This window comes from Gymnogyps californianus, chromosome 1, assembly GCF_018139145.2.
Source record: "Gymnogyps californianus isolate 813 chromosome 1, ASM1813914v2, whole genome shotgun sequence".
Lineage (NCBI taxonomy): Eukaryota > Metazoa > Chordata > Aves > Accipitriformes > Cathartidae > Gymnogyps > Gymnogyps californianus.
In genome coordinates, this window is record NC_059471.1 from 11,303,092 (window position 1) to 11,323,999 (window position 20,908).

At 37.7% G+C, this 20,908-nt stretch overlaps 1 protein-coding gene across 2 annotated transcripts in view; it reads right to left on the reverse strand.

Moving 5' to 3' along the window:
- Window positions 1–20,908, reverse strand: part of SLC36A4 (solute carrier family 36 member 4) — a 108,270-nt gene that overhangs the window by 72,716 nt on the left and 14,646 nt on the right. For both annotated transcript variants that reach the window (XM_050899519.1, XM_050899528.1), the window contains 2 exons: window positions 10,797–11,024; window positions 9,430–9,528 (listed from right to left, as the gene is read on the reverse strand). In XM_050899519.1, the coding sequence (XP_050755476.1) occupies window positions 9,430–9,528; window positions 10,797–11,024 (327 nt within the window). The remainder of the gene's footprint in view (window positions 1–9,429; window positions 9,529–10,796; window positions 11,025–20,908) is intronic.

Below are 20,908 nucleotides of genomic sequence, written 5' to 3' on the forward strand. Positions count from 1 at the left end.
CCAAAGGTTCTTTTTTCCTTTTTACTTTTTTATGCTTAAGAGCTTATTTATCACTCCATTATGACATTTATTTAATCTTTAGCTTGCTCTGAAATTTAACAGAAGCTATGCAAGTTTGTGTACTATCATGTCTTATCTGACTTTATTCGTGAATGAAATCTAAGATACTTCCCTACAATGCAAAATGAAAACTAAAAAGCAGCATCTTAGTTCTGTCACTAATATTTTAAAATGTGTCCTGTCAAAATCATTGACGTGTTATATGCTTTGCTGTCCTTTACATTAGTATGCAATTTTATCCATCAAAAGATATATGTCAATAGAAAACTATGTTCCTAATTAATCAGACAGTTCCAGCCACACTCTTTAGTTTTACTCCCCCTCACCCCACTGCATTTGGAACTGTAGCCTACAGACTATACAATACTATATTCTAACATGTCATCTATAACTTATGCTACTCTCAAAATTTCTACAAGGTAAGTGATGAAAGAAAATGAGTTAGAAACACAACAAGTGTTGCTGGAGAGTATATTTCAATCTACTGCAATAATACATAAAGGTATAGTACATGACCAAGTATTTGTGGACTCTTTCTCACTCACGAGTTAAGAATTAAGTTTCCCAAAGCTGCAATGGCACCTAAACCTTTATGTCAGCCAAGGATCAAACCCACATCAAATTTAAATCACCTTAAAATAAGTTATAACGATCACAAAGTTCTCACCTATCCATATCTGCCTCTTTGTAGACAGGAGTCAAACAATTTATGAACTTTAATCTGTTCCAATGCAAATGGTTTAAAAAAAAGGTCTTCCCAAAAGGTCTTTTGACTATTATCCAAAATGCTCTTCCACCCATATGTTGCTTTAGCTTCTAAAGTGACATGGGACAAAGTATACATATATTGCAAGGTTCTGCGTGGGGCTGTGCAAAATCCACAACTGCAGAAGTGAAAAAATAAATTACAATATTTTCCATCGAGGATTAATGAGTATCACAGGAAATAAACAGGATTAAGGATCCTACAAAGTTTAACAACTCTAAATACAGAAATTTCTCTATCCTGGGATAAGGAACATTGAACACAGCCATGCATACTCCTGGACCGAGACAGTTAAAAACCAACAAGACCCCAAACATAGAAAGCCTAGCAATAGAAAGGGTTTTGCAATTCACATCTTACATTTTAACAGGACCATCATAGAAAGAAATAACCATCCTATTCCGAAAAAAATCAATCCATCGAAAATAGAAGGGAGGGAAGACATTGATGATTGTATTCACTTTTCTTAGAAGAGCAGAAAGTTTCATACACTTCCATTCAACATGAAAGCACGGCACCTTGACAGCTAAACTACTCATCACTTTTTCTGTGAAGCACTCAAACAGCTCAAGTACAAGACAAGTTGAAGAATACACAACATGCCACTTCCTACTATAATCATCTTCTTTCAAATGCCTTTGCCATTACGACATTTTTCCTTTCCACCTCTCCCATTTCCTTTAGGATTTTTTTCTCCTGCTCTTGACAAATCGATATGATTTTTAAGCCACAATGTTTATTAGGGAGCCACTACTGATGCTTGCGGAAGTGTTCAACAGTGGATGATTAGGGCGCTTTCAAATCCAGGAGAACATGTATTCATAAAAATTTTTTGGTTTAGGAACACTATTCTTGAGTGAACATTTAAGATTACTGAGTTTAAAAGTCCTTTGACAAAATCATAGGTCTATTAATATCTAGTATTTTGAGCCATACAATAAAATCACTTTTCTTTTTAGACTGTTGTCTCCATCATGCTTGATCCAATAAATGTAAACTATTCTATGACTTGCAGTAGATTTAATTTACAAAATAAATACGTTGGCAAAATATTTAAGAGGTAAACTAGAACTTCAATTTTATTTATTGTTATATATATACACACACACTGCAATGCTACCTTCATCAACAAAAAGGCCGTTCAGAGAGTGGGGGAAAAAAAAAACTAATATAGATGGTAAAGTTAAGATGCTGCCAATTAAATGACAGATATGAAAGTCTAAAACCAAGGATGCAAGCATTTATTCTAGTTAGCTGCTCTCTCCAGGAAAAGTTACTAACATTTTTGCATCTTCACAGCTATATTCAAAAGGTTTGTCATATAATGAAGACTCGTATTTAAATATTATTTAGACAATTCCATACACTGTAGATAAGTACTCACTGAGAACATATCAGAAAGGAGGAGGAAATCTTACCTGAGACCATTACAAGTACATGCAAAACAGCAGCAGCTTAGAAGGATTACAGGATGATGGGCCGGGGGAAAGGAAAAATGACACCAAAAAAGCAAAATAAACTACATAAAATATTTCTACCTGAAATTATTTAACTATGCTTCTTAATTATATGTATAATTAGTATAAAAGTGTGTGTCTCACTCTGGCTCTACTGCACACATACTTAAGACAGACAAGTTTTCCATCTAAGACAGGGTCACATCCAAACAGAAGAATTAGCTTTTGTGCCTCTCTGAATCCATGTGTATCAGACCCCAAAACCCACCTGCCACAAGCTGGCAAAGTAGAACACGTGACAGCTTGGCATGCTGTTACTCTTGCACCTTTCCCATTTCTCCAAAGTCACTGAATTGTGTAACAACTAAGAAACGTTTCAGGCGAGCAAGCAGTAAACTTAAATGCCTTTATTTTCCTATTTGTGTAAATGCATGTGTATCTTCGGTTTTCTAAGGAAAAAGAAACATTTGAATGTTGCAAGCATCAAGTACGGGATGCTGCCTGAAAAAAAGTTATACTCAGGAGTCTTCTGTTTGTGTTAGTAAGATTCACCGTAAATATAGGAAGTATTAAAGTTAGAATATGCACAAACAAATGGTTCTCCAAGGTAAAAGGAAGTTTCTCCATACTGAGGAAGTGCAGGATATTGGTAAGGAATATTTCACTGGATAAAGAGGTAATATCAAGTTGCCTGAGATTTTATCAACATTCAGCTAAATATGGCAAATGAGGATTTTTTTTTACAGTTTCTGACACAACATTTTTTTTTTTATCTGCTACATTTAACAACATTCTGTTTCTACACATTTGCCCATAACCTTTTTCCCCCTCTCTTACATTAACCGTCTTCAGAAGACATCCAAACCAAGTGATTTTGCACAGTAGCTATAACATGCCACTTGCTGACATGACATTTAAAGTCCAGATTTAGGAGTAGGTCATCTCCGCAGTTATCAAATCAGGTCACCTACACTTGGGCGTCCAAATGCAAAACCATCCTCTGAGAACTCCCACCTTTCATATCTTGAGGATACAAGCCTTCACATCACCTCAAAAGAACATCAATGCAATTGATACCCCCTGGTCTAGACACAGCCCAAGTAGATTTAGACGATGTCATGTTACCTGTTACATGTCTGTCTCTGACAAATCCAGTCTGGTCTTAAAGACAACAGAAGAGTGCCACTGGGTTTCATTATTTTTTTTAAAAAGGATAATACTGATCTGGCAAAAGAATTTTTGACAATGAGAAGCTTTTATCTCAAAGCCACAGGCTTAACAAGCTCATCTGCATCACTTTCAAAATCCAAATAATGACATTTTAAAATTATAATCCACTTAGTTTTCTCTTTTTTAAATCTCCTGGAATTGGTTAGCTGCTGCCTAATGTGATTCCAGAGCCTGTCTTTTGGTATACAAATACCACCCTACTTTCTACTGTGAAGCTGTGATATCCAAGTTCAAAAGCAGTTTGAATAGACATCTTCAAGTAATAGGCTAAAATATCAGAAGCGTTATTTTCCAAACTTGAAATTAATGTTGGAAAGTAACATTTTCTCTTCACTACGCTAATCAGTCTGCAGCACTCAACGGGGTCGGGGTGGGCGTGGAAATCATACTCAATTGTACAAACCGTACTTAACTTAGCATATTTATATGTAATAGAGAAGAAAAATTATCTTTCTTGTTTAAACGTCATGAATCTATTTCATTCTCCCTCCCCCTGAAGCTTATATTAAAATATCACTTCCACATTTGGATTTGGTTTTTATACCTCATATGAGAAAGCCAACCAGACTTTCACCGCAAAATATTCGTTAAGTGTAACTGCTATTATATAAGCACAGCATTATGCAAAGCTATTACCTGCACATGGTAATGCTACAGACGTATCCAAGTCTGAAGGCTTTGGTTTTACACTCTTCTGAAAAGTACGTTCAAGAGGTTTAACTACCTTTTGAGCACACTCAGGAACACAGTCTGAAGCTACTTTTTAATTCAATAGCAAAAATCTCACATTCATTATAAAAAAAGACCTACTCACCTTTGGAATATGAAAGAGGCTCTCGAACATGGTTCTTACAAAATAATGTTACATGTTCTGTGAAAGACACATTCACTCCATTACATCACCTGCAGCTCCTGTATTCAAGAAGTAGTGCTGGTACTCTCTCCTCTTCTGTGGCCTGAACACCCAGCCCTGTGATTTGCCAGGTAGCATCATCTGGCACAGGGAACCCACAGCCAGAGAGAAGCTAAAGCACAGAGGGAAAGAAGCAGCTGCAGATTCTCCCATCCGCAGCAGAGCCCTGTACTCAAAAAGGTCCACTGAGAGCTGAATACACATCCTCTCCATCTCCTAATCAACATACTGCCTTCCGAACCAAAATCTTCACTTTAAAGATTAAAACAAAACCAAGTATCTTAAAGGGTCTGTTGTGTCCACTTAAGAGTACTGCATTTCTGTTGCTACCACTGTTCCACGAACTGTATTGATGCCACTAGTCAATACGATTTTCACAAGGTCACCCTGATGATCTTAAAATCTTAACTTACAAGTGTTCAAATCCCAAACCAACTCTCAACACTACGAATGATAACCACCAGATTGACAGTACTGAGCTCTTGGTTGCTGTTTGCTAACTCAATACTAAGGGATCACTCGGTACCCCTGCTGCCAACTCCTCCTGTTAGCACACAGCGATGATTACCACCTGGCTGCCAAGACATTCAGAATTTGCAGCAGGTACCTTATATCCATCAGCAGTGATCTCATTTTTACTGACAACTCAAACAGGGAGCAAAGAAATGAGTAGCACGAGCAACAGACTGTAGCACTTTTTAATCCTATTACAAGTATCACTCAGAGTTTAGCATGCATTAATCAGCCCTTTGATAGCACTAACCTTATTTCTGCTGTAGTAGTTGTAGCAACAAATGAACAACTTGCCTGGACTTTAGCAAAATGACAAAATTGTTCAAATCTGCCATCAGGTAAGAGCTTAGATTGATCTCACAGGCAGATACGAACAGCTCAATTCATCATATTAATATCATCAATTCATCATATTAATTATTTTTATTTTAATGAAAATATCTCAAAATACTTTTATAACACTGGCTGATGAAACGTTTAACTAGCTCTTAGTATTACACGAGTACTGATTTCTAGGCACTGCCTTGGTTTATTTGAGATTCTATATTTCAATTATAAATAGGCTACCCTTCCGCCTTTGAGTTATTACAGACACAAGTCAGTAAAATTAAGGTTCTTAAAGTCTGTCTATTTAGGGATCGACTATAGCCAAAGCAACGATACTCCAAATTACTTCCATACTGCTGATTTTCTTATTACACAGGGACAGCTAATCAATCCTAAATTAATGACAGATTTTAACCAAAACCCATGTTCGTACACTCACCATCTAAAAGACAAATATGCTCCCTCAAGATCAAGAAGAAAATCCTACTAGGAATCTGCTGAATCACTGCACCTCCCTGAATCACGTTCCCCATAGTGAACAGGACTTTAGATTCCTCTGTTTAATTAGTCTCACTAATTTTAATAGAGTTACTGAAGAACTATGGTCATACTTCAAGTGATGACAAGTGCTAAACTAAAAGAAAAAAAAAATCAATATATAAAAACCTTTTTGTAACAACAGAATGTAAAAAAAAAAAAAAAAAAATCAGTGCTAGAGTATTTTCCCTGCAGTCAATTATTTGGTTCAAAGAAACCAGAAAAACAGATGTTTCCATACTGAGCATGGCATTATGAACTGCCAATTATTTTCCGTCTACATTAGCCCCTCTCCTGTTAATAAAAACAAAATCAATTAAGTATCTATCTTTGAAAATAAAACCTCCTGACTGCTATGGCTAAGGTGTACTGTTTTATACTGTGCCTTATAGATCATTTATTCCTCTACTCAGATTGTTGATCATTAAACATTCCTAGCAGGAAAGACCATTTTACACAGAACAATGGTGGTAGAGAAACGACACCGAGGGCATTTTTCCTCTCTTGTCAGGTTCTGCTTAAGATGACCTAACCAGCACCAAAAAACTCAGAATTTCATTTGCTGTCCCTGTTCATAACATTCAATAATCTGGCAGCTCTCAGATGAGTACAGTGTGAATTAGCATAAAGAATGTTTGGAATCAAGGAAAAGCAAAAATGAGGCCTCGTAACTGCTTAAGGCTAACTTCCTGCATAAAATGAATCAACCACCATCAACTTTTCTGATAAAATTAAGACCTTAAGGCTTCTGTTTATAATGTAATGTTCAGATACCTTCACAGAAATAAGTGTTATTTGCAAGACATTCCAGAATAAAATCTAAAATCAAGTCTCTAACATCTGCCTGCAGTCAGAGAGAGCAGACTAAGGAGCCAATCTAATTCAGCTGTGTGGTTTCTTTTCCTTATCAGAACTATTCAACCACATGGATATAAGAACAGCAATTAAGACACAGGGTAACAGGTTATCACAAATCAGCAACTGAGTATGTGAATATTCTTAATCCATTGTAATGTGAATTGAAAAGCATTAGCTTACATCTCAATGAAAGAATTTTCAACGTGTTTCACTTCACATTTGCAAGAGGTCACAAATACACATACAGATATATCACAATCCAGTCTATCATGGTAACTGACGGAGCTGTAATAACTAGTTATCAATTAAATCAATCACCAAGAATTGTATGAAATATTAATTATTTAAAGTGGAAATGTGTCTCGGTTTGCTTCACTCCTCTTTTTTATTTCATGCTTAAACAACTTTATTTAGTACTGATTATTCAAATCCATAAAATATTTTTTTTCTTCAAATCTTCTCTGTGGTGCATGCAACTACAGCATAAGAATGCACAGTAAAAAATATGCATGTTAAAATATTCCTGAGAGGCACAGACATATTAATATCGTTTTACCTGTAAGGAAGAAGCATTAAGCTCTAGATTTTCACTTTTACTATAATTTTAATTTGTAAAGGTAGCCACATTATTTTAATGGTCGTGCGTACATTACACACACACAAAGTATATCAAACCATAATGAACATAAACATTTAATTAGTTTGTAAACACCAGTAACAAAGATAAAAAACTAAACTGCACTCTTCATTTGCTTTGAAGAGTAAATTATGATCAAGTAAGAAATTGAAACAGCCTATACAGAAATATATACAACTGTATAACGCTAATATCTAATAATATTAAGCAATATTTTTATGTTTTAAAGGTACAATTCGAATGAACCCTACATTACATGCTCCTGAATAAAAGAAGGAAAAAAGTTTGGAGTTCTTAAGGACGTCATTAGTAACAACCAGAGATTCAATCAAGCACAACGCTCTGGGCAGTTCTTTAAAGTTTTACATCGAAAGTCAATGTTACTACTGCTGATGTAAATTTAAGGAGCTGTCTAATGTGGGATCTAATGTGCCAGAAAATAATTACCATAAATCAATTCCCTACCTATAATTCAGTAAACTACCGCTACCAAATGGTAAGCCTTCCACACTGTCCTGAGGCTCACAGGACTCTCATTTGGGGTTTCCTGGCTACAAATAAACACCTGCGTGCTATGCAGTACATGAGCAAGTCTAATACAACTGGGATATGTATCAGACCTCCTGTACATGACTTGCATTTACCCACACACAGTAACTGCAGTCCGTCCCAGACGGACTATACAGTTTAAGAGCAACAAGCTTAGTATAGCCCAATCTGCCCGATCCACTGAGCGTGGGGTTTTTGCCCAAGATCTGTAGGCATCAAACAATCCCAGAAAAATGGCTGATTTCCTATGATGGAACTTCCAGATGACAAAAGGAAAGATGTCCAGATACGCTCAGATATATGGCAGCTAAACCTCTGCATCAGTCAGTTCACAGTTTGAGAAACAGTCAAGAACAGTTTGATAAATGGAGACTCACAGTCACTAGATCCACGTATCCCGTGTGTGAAAATACACTTTTGTAACATAACAGGAGTTAAAAGTTTTTCTATTCAGCTCTTCTGGCAGTCATAATAAAGCAGCAGGGTGAAATACTCTGGTTTAATGCAGTGCTGACAGTTCCAGAAAAGAAAAGAGATTTGAAAACTCTCCTGTGTTACATCAATGACAATCATTTCGGATTAATTGCATGCTAGTTTGGGGTTGGTTTGGTTGGGGTTTTTTTGGAGGTTGGGGGTGTTGTTTGTTTTTTAGGGTTTTTGTTGGTTTTTTTTTTTTTAGTTTTAAGCATTGTATGTATGTAACACTTGCTGAAGTATGTAATTATATTAGTAACAAATAAAGTATATATAGTAATTTCCCAACAGTTTAAAGACATTATGACCTACCATTCCCAGAAGCCTCTTTGGCTATTTTTTTAAAATATGCCACGTGGAACAAAAGTGCTAACTATCTTGCAAACTTTGCTAGTGTGAGATGCAATCAGAAAGCCCTTAGAAACAGTAATAAGTGAATAAGAAATTAAAAAAGATCCACTTTTAAAAACCAACTTTTCGGAGTGATAAATCTATTTAATTGACCTCTGTCAAGAAACAATGAGGAACTGAGGTTCATTGTCAAAAGGCCATGAATCAAAAGAATATTCTTAAATTTCTATCCTTTTTCTTATCATCTCCATCTCTGTCAAGTCACATCTATAGAGAAGTTTGAAACAGGAAGAATAATACATTTCTAATAAATCACTTCGTCTTCTGTCATCCCAAAGGAAAAGAAGGATGCTGAATAAGTTTCTATTTTTACACACTCATCACCTAAAACTGAGCTGCTGAATCATTATAATTATAGTATCATCATTTTATTAGCTGAGTATATTATTATATAGCATATTACGATACTAGTTATTATTACACTATTGTCTCAATCTATTTGGAACTAAAGACATTCCTGTAATTTGGGATGGTGCTAAGTGTCTAAGTAGGAATCGGTATTCACCAAACTCCCCCTTGATGGGGATGTTGTGTCCTCAACTTTTGCCTTATTTGACAAGATAAATTAACCCTTTTCATATCAACATGGGAGATTAGTGCTTCAACAAAAACAACTAAATAACAACAGGAGTAAAACTGCCTGTATCCCATCGTCTAACACAGTTTCAGGTATTCTGAAGAGTCAAAAAGCACTTACCACACCGATTCCTTCAAAAGCAAATATTGCAGTCCCAAAAAACAGTGGGTATTTCTTCCAGCCAACCACAGGAGGCAGTTTTCGAGGATCTACTATATCCTGAAGAAAACAAAGCAAAACAGTGCTATGTAAAGCGCATTAGCTGTTCTTACAATTTTGATTGATGCGTTATGCTATAGGAAAGAAAACTGAGTACGTGTTGGCAGTGGTGTACACATTGCTATTTACAATCCTTGGTCTTCCTCCCAAACTTAGTCTTTTATACACGTTTATAGCCACCTTCCCACCCACACACAGACACTTGCAGATATATTTATTCTAGGTTCATATTACTGTCACTAGAAGTTTTCACATTTAAAGTATCACACTGGTGTATATGAGTGAGCGTCAATTAAAACAAAAGGGAAAGCTCACACCTCAAGTTTAATCTTCTGCAAATTTATGCTATCCTCAGAGTATTGCATTTCCTAATCTGCTTTCATACTGCACAGATATTCTTCACAACCATAAGGGACAGTGAAAGAAAATCTTAACACAAGCTGAGTTCCTGCAGAACAATTAATTACTCTCTATCTCCCCCAATCTCCTCTCTGTAACTTCTCCTGCCTCCTTGCCCAGCCAATACCTCTTGCTCGCTTTTCTGCCTTCCTCCCCATCCTCCACTTCCCACTCGTCTCATAACACTCAGGTGAAAGCTCTCTCAAACAATAGTGGCACTCACCACTCACCTAGACCATGTGTGCAGCAGCATCTATTACTTATCACTTTTCACAAATCATAAGAAAAATGTAGAGGTTTCTAGATGTGATTTTTTTTTCAGCCATCAGTTTAATTTGTTCCATTATGAAATGCCTCCAAATATGAAAAACAGTAGCAACCCAGAAAACGCAGCAACTATTCAACTTCTCAGGAGACGGAAGTCTGCAATATGTATTCTTAAAGGGTAAGTCTTAAATTTTTCCTGACTGTACTGGAGAAACACTAGAAATAAACGTTGCTGTTGAAATTGTTCTTCTGTTGCAACAAAAAGTTTGACCACAGATTAAAACCTTGCAAGTTCTGTGTGCAATCCATAAAAATCCACATATTCTTCCACTCAAGGACTCCAAGTCATTACAATACATATTTTTATTATCTTAAGTGCAGCAATATTATCCTTTCTTTCAAAAGTACAGTAAAAGTCCATGTTTAAAGCATGTCTCAAGTATTAAGGCACCTCCTTAAATTAAGATGCCTCAATTAAATACAAGATAATTCTGCCTTTCACAAATTGTCAGTCAGTATGTATCTATTAGAGACCAACTGCCACATGCAACAAATACAACTTGCCACACTGAAAAAAAGATAATAAACTTTTTTATACTCACTCTAACAATATACTGGTAAATGATCACCAGGCTGACAGCCATGGACAGATTGGCAAGCAATGAAAGCAAGGACAGGCTCTTAAGGTCACGAATAAAGACCAGGAGGATCATGAATGGCAGGAAACACAGCATGTATATTCGTAAATCAGTACTCCTTTTCTCAGAAGGACTGCTGGTGGCACTGACATTTATGGGAGCAGTCTTGTTTTCCAAGAATCCTTCATGGACCTATAGAAAAAAAACAAGTGTTAAACAGTGGTAGCACTCAGTCTGTATACAGTCACATCACTGTTTTTCTATAAGGGAATTTGTCCCTCTGCTTTACCTGCTGAGAGTCAGGCATTTTAGGACCCCTGTACTCTCAGTGCAGAGGGGAAGACAAGGCACTTTTAGCAAGTGTTTCATCCTCAAGACAAATGATGAAAGACCTGAAAGATCTCAAAGCATCTTTATCCCACCACTGACTGAAGAGGAAATCCCACATGAGCAGTTTAGATCAGATTCCTTTCAGAAAGGGAGAGTTTGGTAAAATGAATGCAAGCGAGATGGATCTAGGCCTAAATAATAGTTTGAATTCTCCTAAGGAGAGTAAGGGGGTTAGATGACCAACTGCTATTGTACCTGAGTTCAGTGCCTAATAACCTTATGCCTTTGCCATGCACGTCGTAGCACCATACATACAAAATAACGTTAGAATATGAACCTGCCTGTCCTTCTATTAATTCAAATTATTTTTCACTCTTCACTTTTATTAATCAACATTAACTTTAAAAACCATGAGCTCAGAGAGTTGAGTCCTGTATCCATTAAACTGATATAAATTAATGCCTATAGATAAACAGTAGTACACAACGTGAAAGTGTATTAGGTTTTTTGTATATAACATCACAATAGTTGCCTATGGTACAATTCAGAAGACTGAGTTTGGCACTATTCACAACTCTCATTGCTTCTTTTGGAAAAATGTTTATGTGGCCATAACTGCCAAAATTTGTTTTGTGGAAATATATTCTGTGCTACGTGCACACCACGATCAAAACATGAAGAGCTGGTGGTTATTCTGCTTGCTGCAAAATGATAACAGTTCAAATCCATTTGTTTTAAATCTTATCATGCCCTTTCCCTAGGAGTGTATCCTCTCCTTTTCCCTTCCATTGCATTCACCATCTGACAAATCAGCACATGACTGCTTATCTGTTCGTGCTGCAGAAAGCCTTTGGCTTGATGACTACAAAAAAGTACCTAGACAGTGAAAAAAAGAACAATAGTTCCTTATAGCACAAAGGGACTTAAAAATGGAAAATCAATATATAACAAAACAACTGAAGACTATACTCGGACTCCTAAGTACTGTCAGACAACCAACTACTATAGCCACTGACTTAAAACCTAATATAGAACCAAACTCAGAGGAAGACTTTAGAACCCTACAATCCCAGGAAGTGTACGAGTGTAGCAATTCTTAAATAGTATTATCCTTATCACATAGTTCGCAGGCATGGTCCCAAGACTGACTAATTTACGGGCAATTTTTTCAATGTGGTTTGTTCATTAAAATGTCAGTTATCATCTGTGTAAGTGAAATAAGATCATAGATCCTGCCTCAAAAATCCAAACACGTTAAGCTGTTACAATAAAAGGGGCAAGTATTACTATTACAATGTCAGTTTTTATGTAGCCATGGCAGTCCTAAGCAAACACCACAATTACCAGTACTTAATGGCATCTATTTTATTTTATAGGTCACAGTAGCTCAGGGCTATTCATTTTTTACTTTGAGGAAGAGGACGAAGTGGAGAAAAGAGGACAGGCTGGAGATACGGTAGGCAATCAAGGGATCATTGGCACTAGGAGACTTTCATGAGGCAGAGGGAGTTAGTTGGCACCGTAAAACCAAGTGTATGTAAACCAAGTCATTCAAATTGGCAAGTCTGCCAAAACTCAGACTTCACAAGTCTAGGAGAAAAAAAAAAATGGCACAATTCACTTTATTTCCATTGTTTCAAACAATCCACAAACTCAGGAAGACAGAATTAACTTAAAATTCTTTTCTCTGTAACAAAAAGCACTAGACAGACTTTTTCATTATGAAAAAGGGAAAGATAAAATTCTGCAACCACTTTTTCCAGAAATCTCGCTTTAAATGACAGAGGACACCAGTCATTATGGAAACATTGACGGTTTCCACCTTGCAAGAATCTTAAGTGTCACTTAAAAGACATTTAACATATGTTAGTTTTCATTAAGATAATGTTTTCAAAAAGCTAAGAAGAAGAGCTAAATACATTTAGAACTGAATTCCAGTGAATTCACGCAGCTACAATAACTCCGCTTTGCCAAGCACTATGTCAAACACTTAACGAAAGTACTTCCCTAATGCCACATGAAGTAAAGGTCTCTCCAGAAGTCTCCTGCTTTCCCACCATACTTAAAATAGAAATACAGAACAAGCACTTTAACAGCCTTTCACTTAACAACAGTCTCGTGCGTTTACTTGCTTGCATGCATTCGCAGGTAGTCAGAGCTGCTCTGGACACAAGGACACATAAGAGGGTTTGGACACAAGGACACATAAGAGGGTTTTCTAAGAATTACAGTGTGATTTGAGCATGGAGGTCCCGCTGAAAACCTCAGCTACAATAAATATTTAACCTAACGTGCCTTCAATTTATATAAATGTCTGTAAGCCCGATAAGCTATTTAAAAAAAAATAAATTATTCCTAAAAAAAAAAAAAACAAAAAAACAACTGCAGGCAGGATACAGTTCAGGTTCTAAAATATATTTTTTGAAATACCACAGTATAAACCAGCTTCTACTCAAATCATTTCAAGCATTCAACCACTTCAATTTTCTCGTAAGACAAAGACATTCTATTTTTATACACAAATACCAATAAAAAGTTCCTAAAATCAGAAATATTTTATTTTTTTCTATTAATACCACCAAATTCCAACTAGACATTCAACCGGAGTTTCCTGGCTAATATGGCTGGAAAATGTAGCATACAATATTCTATATAATTCTACTCAAGATTAGGTCTACTGTGATCAGCTACCCTGATGATGGGCTTAAGATCAGACCACACTTCCATGTTGTGTTAGGTAAGAGTGGTCATACAAAATAGCCTTTATAATTATCTGCCTTTTATTTTCACAAAAATATGACCAAAGCACAGAACATACTACAGCTGCACACAAACTCTCCACAACCGTCATCAGATGAATGAATATTGATGCAGAATGGGCAAAACACACCCAACTAAAATTATCAGACTGTGACTCCCTGACCCTAGCTTTCCACCTCCCACTTGCACATTTCAGATATGAGTTACGTTCCTACAATAAACCACAACACTGTAGTCTGCTTTACAATACTGTAAGCATGGTACCCCTTCTCCTCGCACTCTTCCCTGCCCCAGCATTCACCAGAGGAAGGAAACAGAGGTCAAATGGATTTTCAAAAATGTCATGACTTGCAGGAACCTGCATCAGATCCTGTTCCTTGAAATACAGTTTAAAGAAAGAAGTCAGGGCATCAAAGACATTCTAGCTGGGAGGAAAAAAAAGAAAAAAGATGAAATTCTGAACCTGCTCAGCACAGATTAACATTTTGAGTAAACCAGATCTGCAATCACAGCTATCTTAGTCCCAGCTATGAAAAGAACCTAATTCTTGTATGTTTTTAAGCCAAAAGCTGCAATTCTAGGTCTGGAATAAATGTCAGTTCCACAAAATTCACAAAGTCTTCCTGCTGCCCCTTCCTCTCTTCCACACCATCTCTCATTTGAGTCACTTTGCCTTGTCAAGTCTCCTATCTACTACACAAAACATTGTATTCTCAACTGTCTTCTCCATCACCTCATCCAAAAATAAAGGTTTGGATTCACTGAATAATAGAATAATTTAGGTGAGATGGGACCTCAGGAGGTCTGTAGTCCAATCGTTTGCTCACAGCCCCATCAGCTATGGGGTCAAACCAGATTGTTCCTCTCCCCATTCTCCAGCTGGGTATTGAAAACTTCTAAGGATGGAGACTGCACAACCTCTCTGGGCAACTGGTTCCAGTGCTTGACTGTCTCAAAGTTTTTCTTTGCCTGAGGTCAGAAACGCCTGTGTTATTTTGTGACTACTTTCTCTTGTCCTCCCACTTGACCTCAGTAAAGAGCTTGGTTCCATTTTCTAGACAACATCTTTGCAGTTCTGGGGGCCTGCTGTTAGGTCCTCCAAAAGCCAGCTCTTCTCCAAGCTGAACAAGCTCAGTTTCCCCAGCCCTCACCGGGCAAGTGCTCCAGCCTCGATCATTTCAGTAGTCCTCCCCTGAACTCACTCCAGTTTGTCGATGACTTTACGGTATTGGGGATATCCAAAACTTGACAGAGTATTCTAGATGTGGTCTAACAAATGTGAAGTAAAGGATGATAATCACTTCCCTCAATTTACTAGCAATTCTCCTGTTCATACAACCCAGGATGCTGTTGGTTTCATTTGCTGTCAGGGCACACTGCTGGCTCATGATCATGACCGCTACCCTCTGAGCCTGATCATACAACCAGCTTTTTTTTCCCCCAGCTAGTTGTCCATCCATCCGTCCATCCAGACCATAACAGCCTTACTTGGATACAAGGATATTGTCAGAGACAGCATGAAAAACCTTGCTAAAATCGAGGTGACATCTAGTACTTTCTCATTATGTACAAATTCAGACTTTTTTCTTACAGAAGGCAATTAAGTTGGTCAGTCCCTTGGTAAATCCATGCTGACTGTTTCCACTCACCTTATTCTCCCTCGTGCGCCCAGAAATTTGCTCCAAGAAGATTCCATTCCTGATTTTCAAAGGGACTGAAAAGAGGCTGACTGGCTTGTAATCCTCCAAACTATTCTTTTGGCCTTTTATGAAGATAAGTACAACATTTGCCTCTCCTCGGTTCTCAGAGACCTCCCCCACTCTGTATGGTCTTTCAAAGACTTCAGGTTTCTCCCAGCACTCTCAGATACAGCCCATCTGGTCCCAGACTCCCTCCTTTCTCTTTGTCTTCAGAGTGCAACACTGATGCTGCTTTAACCAGACTTCAGCAGTATAAAGCAGGGTAATTCCTTACTCTCTTCCCATCTTTGTTCTGCGTGGTCACAGCTGTCACTGTATGAAGGTATTTTGTAACTCTACTCAGAAAATGGCACAAATCTTATTTATTTGTGATAGCCTTCACCCTCATGAGATTTGGCCCATCCCAGAGGATTATTCTGCTATTAGTCTTTAGATAAATAAAGAAAATCAGAGCCCTACCTGAAACAGTCCTGTTTCCCGAAGCCTATCCTATGGAGCATTACGGCTTTGTATAGCGAAAAAACACATGAAATGGTTAGTTAAGTTCCACTTATCCCCTAATAACTGCTGAAAGTGCACACACTTATCCCAGGCAGAGTATTTTAGAGATCAGCTTGCCGTCGGATGAAGAGGTTACTGTGAACTGTAACACTGCTAAAGACAGCAGTATTGTCTGGGTGAGGAGGAGGAGGTGTCTGAAGTTTACTCTCCACTAGCTATTACTTGTGTGCAGCAAAATGTGAAGCCCATGACTTAAAATTAATATTTCAATTTATTAATAAAAAGATACTTTTGAAAGTTTCAGTTCAACTGTTGACTGTGAAGCTGTTTTCATTATGTCCATTATACACAAGTTTTTGCATTACTAAAATACTTTGGGGGTGAATTTTATGTACATGTACACGCACATGTATATACCATGGAACTGATATTATGGACAGAATTATACTGATATAAAAGTACAGGACGACAGTTTAATGCCTTTTGTGGATATATATACCTTTAAATCAACTTCATATCAATAAAGTAGCTTTAACAACATCAGTCAGGGCAGTACCACTTAGGGGTTTAGGCAAGGCCACAGGAATATCCATTCCGCAGAGGTGGATTTTGAGACGTGACAGAATAGCGATTCTGTACATTGACTCAGAAGAGGCACACAAGATAAGATCCAGCAAAGGTTAATCTTGTGGGAGAGCTAAACAAACAGGCAACAGTGACTGACGAGTGGAAGAAAGCTGAGTCAGAAAGTAAAATGCAAAAATTATAAAAAGCAAGGATCACTATTCTCCCTCTTAGAGTGGAGCAATTGGCTGTGGGAGATTTGACAGTAAAGAGCAGCAGAAGAAAACTTCGATGAAGATGAGATTATACTGATTTGTTCAGGTGCAGGCTAACGTTACCATCACTTTGAAAGTGTTTTACTAGATTTTTTTTAAAAATTAATCAGATAACACTTAAAACTGTTCTAACAAGTAATAAAACACAAAGCAGAAGGAAGACTTTTTTTTTTTTTTTTTTAAACCTCTTTCTCATATGCTGTTTAGCTTAGTGTAAGTTTACTGCTGATTGTGTTAGGACGGACTATGACTCACTGTCTGTCTAACCTAGTCTCCTAAATATTAGAATTAATATAATCTCAGATTCCCATTCTGGACAACAATCACTTTCAATCTCCTGCTGCTCTCTGCTAGTGCGTCACTGCATATGGCAGTCATGCTGGGCCAAGAACAGCAGACATTATATCTGACTGTCTTTTTCCTAAAGAAAGCAACATAATCTGAAATATCATCGGAATATCAGCCAACTTAGACAAATCGTTTCACCTATCCATCCAATGGATCTGTTCTTGAAAAAGGCATACATACATATTCTTTTGTATATGTCACAGAGCCCAGTGAATATTGTTCAACTTCCAATCTGAACACACATTATCTGCATTTTGTTCTATGCTTATCATGACTCCACCTGGGAGTTCCACAAACACTTCCCTAAACCACATGAGGAAATATCATTATGGTTTTTGAAAGGAAGTACACAGCTGCTGAAGTCACTAGGCATAGTGACTACGAAGGCTAGTGAAGTCCGCAGTCACAAGGTGACTTCCATCAGAAGTCACTTCAGTTATTCAAGCATTAACTTACATGATGGTGCGATGTCTGAAACAGCTTTCTTTACAGGAGTGCTTCACCTGATGTCTCATTTACATAGCTCAAGCACAGCATCCACCAACTTCAGCTGTATCCAGGAAGATCAAACACTTGCACAAATCAGGTTATGGGATTCCTTACGTCAGGCACTCAGAAAATTACTAATGCACAACTAGTGACTGCAGAAAATTCAGTTCAACTGATGAACACACTTATAAGAACTATCTTAGAAGCAAGAAATAATTCCGTTTCCTTAGTGTCTTCGACCAAGACCATTCTTTTCTTGCCTGTATCCCAAAACTCGCTCTTTCTGTCACACAGTCTACAGACTTGTCAACATCTAGTGGGATCAAAAAAGTATTCTTTGAGCTCATTAGTTCCTTCTAATTCCTTCCTTATTCAACTTGGAGTAACAGCCAGTACAACAGACAAGGCCAGATCTAGCACAAAACCCATATGTTATCAAGCAGATAAAGACTATATTGTAATCCTGTAATTTGGCATGAAAAGGCCAAAGAAATGTTTCACAGTTCATTTAGTTCTGGTATTTCATTATTACTCAGTACTCAACTTTTCAAACTACACGTTTTTCACACTTCTAATTTTATGTCCAAGTACAATTTCCTACAGGTTGTTTTTTCTTTCCGTTTTACAAAAACTGGGGTGGGGGGTGGGGGGGGCTGGGAATCAAAATTCCATTATGCAGCATCCCACTGATGGGTCATCTTCAAAGTTCTAAAGATCTAATAAAGTGCTCCCATGCAGTAAGGACTTGTGTGGCATTTTCTAGCTTCATCAGCAAACAATGAGAAAAGGACACTTTTCCAGAGAACTCAGCAAATACTCATGAGCAAGCTGATAAACGCCAAGACTCTTGACTTAAGGTCTTCTGTTGCTCAAGCAGGAAAAGCAAACAAACTATGGCATGAAAGGGGACCATGCTCTTTTGGGCACAGATTCTTTTTTCTATCCCCGTGTGTTCCTGCTTCTCGTGGTTTAACCCCAGCTGGCAACTAAGCACCATGCAGCCGCTCGCTCATTCCCCCCGACTCAGTGCGATGGGGGAAAGAATCAGAAAAAACAAAACAAAACTAAAACAAAAACTCATGGGTTGAGATAAAGACAGTTTAATAGGACAGAAAGGAAGAAAAAAAAATAACAATAATAAAATGACAATAACAATACTAAAAGAATTAGAATATACAAAACAAGTGATGCACAATGCAATTGCTCACCACTCGTTGACCGATGCCCAGTTAGTTCCTGAGCACCAATCTGTCCCTCCTGGCCAACTCCCCCCCCAGTTTATACACTGGGCATGATGCCATATGGTATGGAATATCCCTTTGGCCAGTTTGGGTCAGCTGTCCTGGCTGTGTCCCCTCCCAGCTTCTTGTGCCCCCTCCAGCCTTCTTGCTGGCTGGGCATGAGAAGCTGAAAAATCCTTGACTTAGTATAAACACTACTTAGCAACAACTGAAAACATCAGTGTGTTATCAACATTATTCTCCTACTAAATCCAAAACACTGCACTATACCAGCTACTAGGAAGAAAATTAACTCTATCCCAGCCGAAACCAGGACACTGCTCCACTCCTGCTTCAGTCAACCTCCAGCTCTTGTTCCAGTTCTACCATTCTTCTCCAATTCTATACACCTTCACCCGTAAGCCCCATATTTGCATGCTGCCAGACTTAACCAGAACTCTGTCCACCAACCTGAGTTTCTTGGGTGCCCCAAAGGAAAATATTCCTTAGGAAAAGCTTCATTTGAAATAACTGGAAATAGGGTCTTGTAGCACAAAGCATCTGGAAAACTGTAATGTAATGCAGCCAACATTGTAATAATCCCACAAACACTAATCAGAAAAGCTTTAGCACCAGAAGCTATACTGCATATCCATTAGTGAGAAGGGTATATCAAACATTTCGCAGAATTCAAAAGATGAAATAAATATTTAGACTCACATGCACCACTGTGCGTGTAACTAAATATTCACCTCAAAGTAATATGGACTGATGAATACTCAATTCACATGCCAGAACCATTCTAAAATGCTTTGTTACTTTTTTGTTCTGTGAAATAGTAAATAAGGTGAAGGAAGAGACTACTAAGTTTGGTTTGGTACTAGTTTTGAGTAGGAATATCAAACAAAAGATCTCAGTGGAGGTTCCCACTGGTTGCAGTGGGCTGTTAGTTGGCACACACCAACATGCAAACATCACAAGAGTATGGAGCATAATTCAGAGGTATTGGTCAAGGAGTGGTACTAGTAACATTTTTACTATATTTTTCCTTTATCTTAGTTCCCCACCCCCCCATTTCCTCTGTTCACCTTCCTCATCCTTCCACTACCCCAAATAATTAGAGATTTAAAGCAGTACCAATTTGCGTTCTTTGGTGCCTTCTACGGGACAGATTTCTGCAACATAAAGTTGCCAGGAAGAAACCACAGCCTTCTCCCTCCCAGAGGAAAGAGCACAGGGCAATCTGAATCAAATACTTGGAAGTGCGACTTCTGAATTGCTGATGACTTTAATTCATTCACAGCGTACATGTCATGGGTCTCTGCAGCCATGGCTTTTGCAGAGGTTGCCTTTCTGTAAGATCTTCCAACCTTTCTTCAAGAAAGCAGCAACAGGATTCCTGAAAAGGTGTTGTTTTTTTCAAAATCTACAAAAGCCAAGGTCCGTAAGTGTTCAGTTTGGCCTTTTGCTTAAGGTCAAAACGCATAAATAGCAACTGGTTGATCGGACATGTATTTGATAGGAAAGGTTTCAATTCGAACTTACATTACAAAGGACGCAATAAAAATCCCCATTTCAGAAGGCCAGCAAAAGGACATCAGATGCAAAATAGGATTTTTAGGTATTAAGATAGATTGTGACAGTGGGACTGTAGTTTTTAAGGTTGGGTTGTTTTTCTTCTCTCCCAAGACACAAATTACAGAGTATCCAGCTTCCAAATACATAAGTTTGCCTCATCTTCACAGGATCTTCATCCATAGAACTTGGAATACTTTTTAAACACAATATAGATACTCATCTGCAAGGGGTGGAAACAAACATACTATCTTCTATGTACTAACTGCCCAAGGGGACACTCTTCTTCCTCATTAAAGTAAGTTAAGCTATGC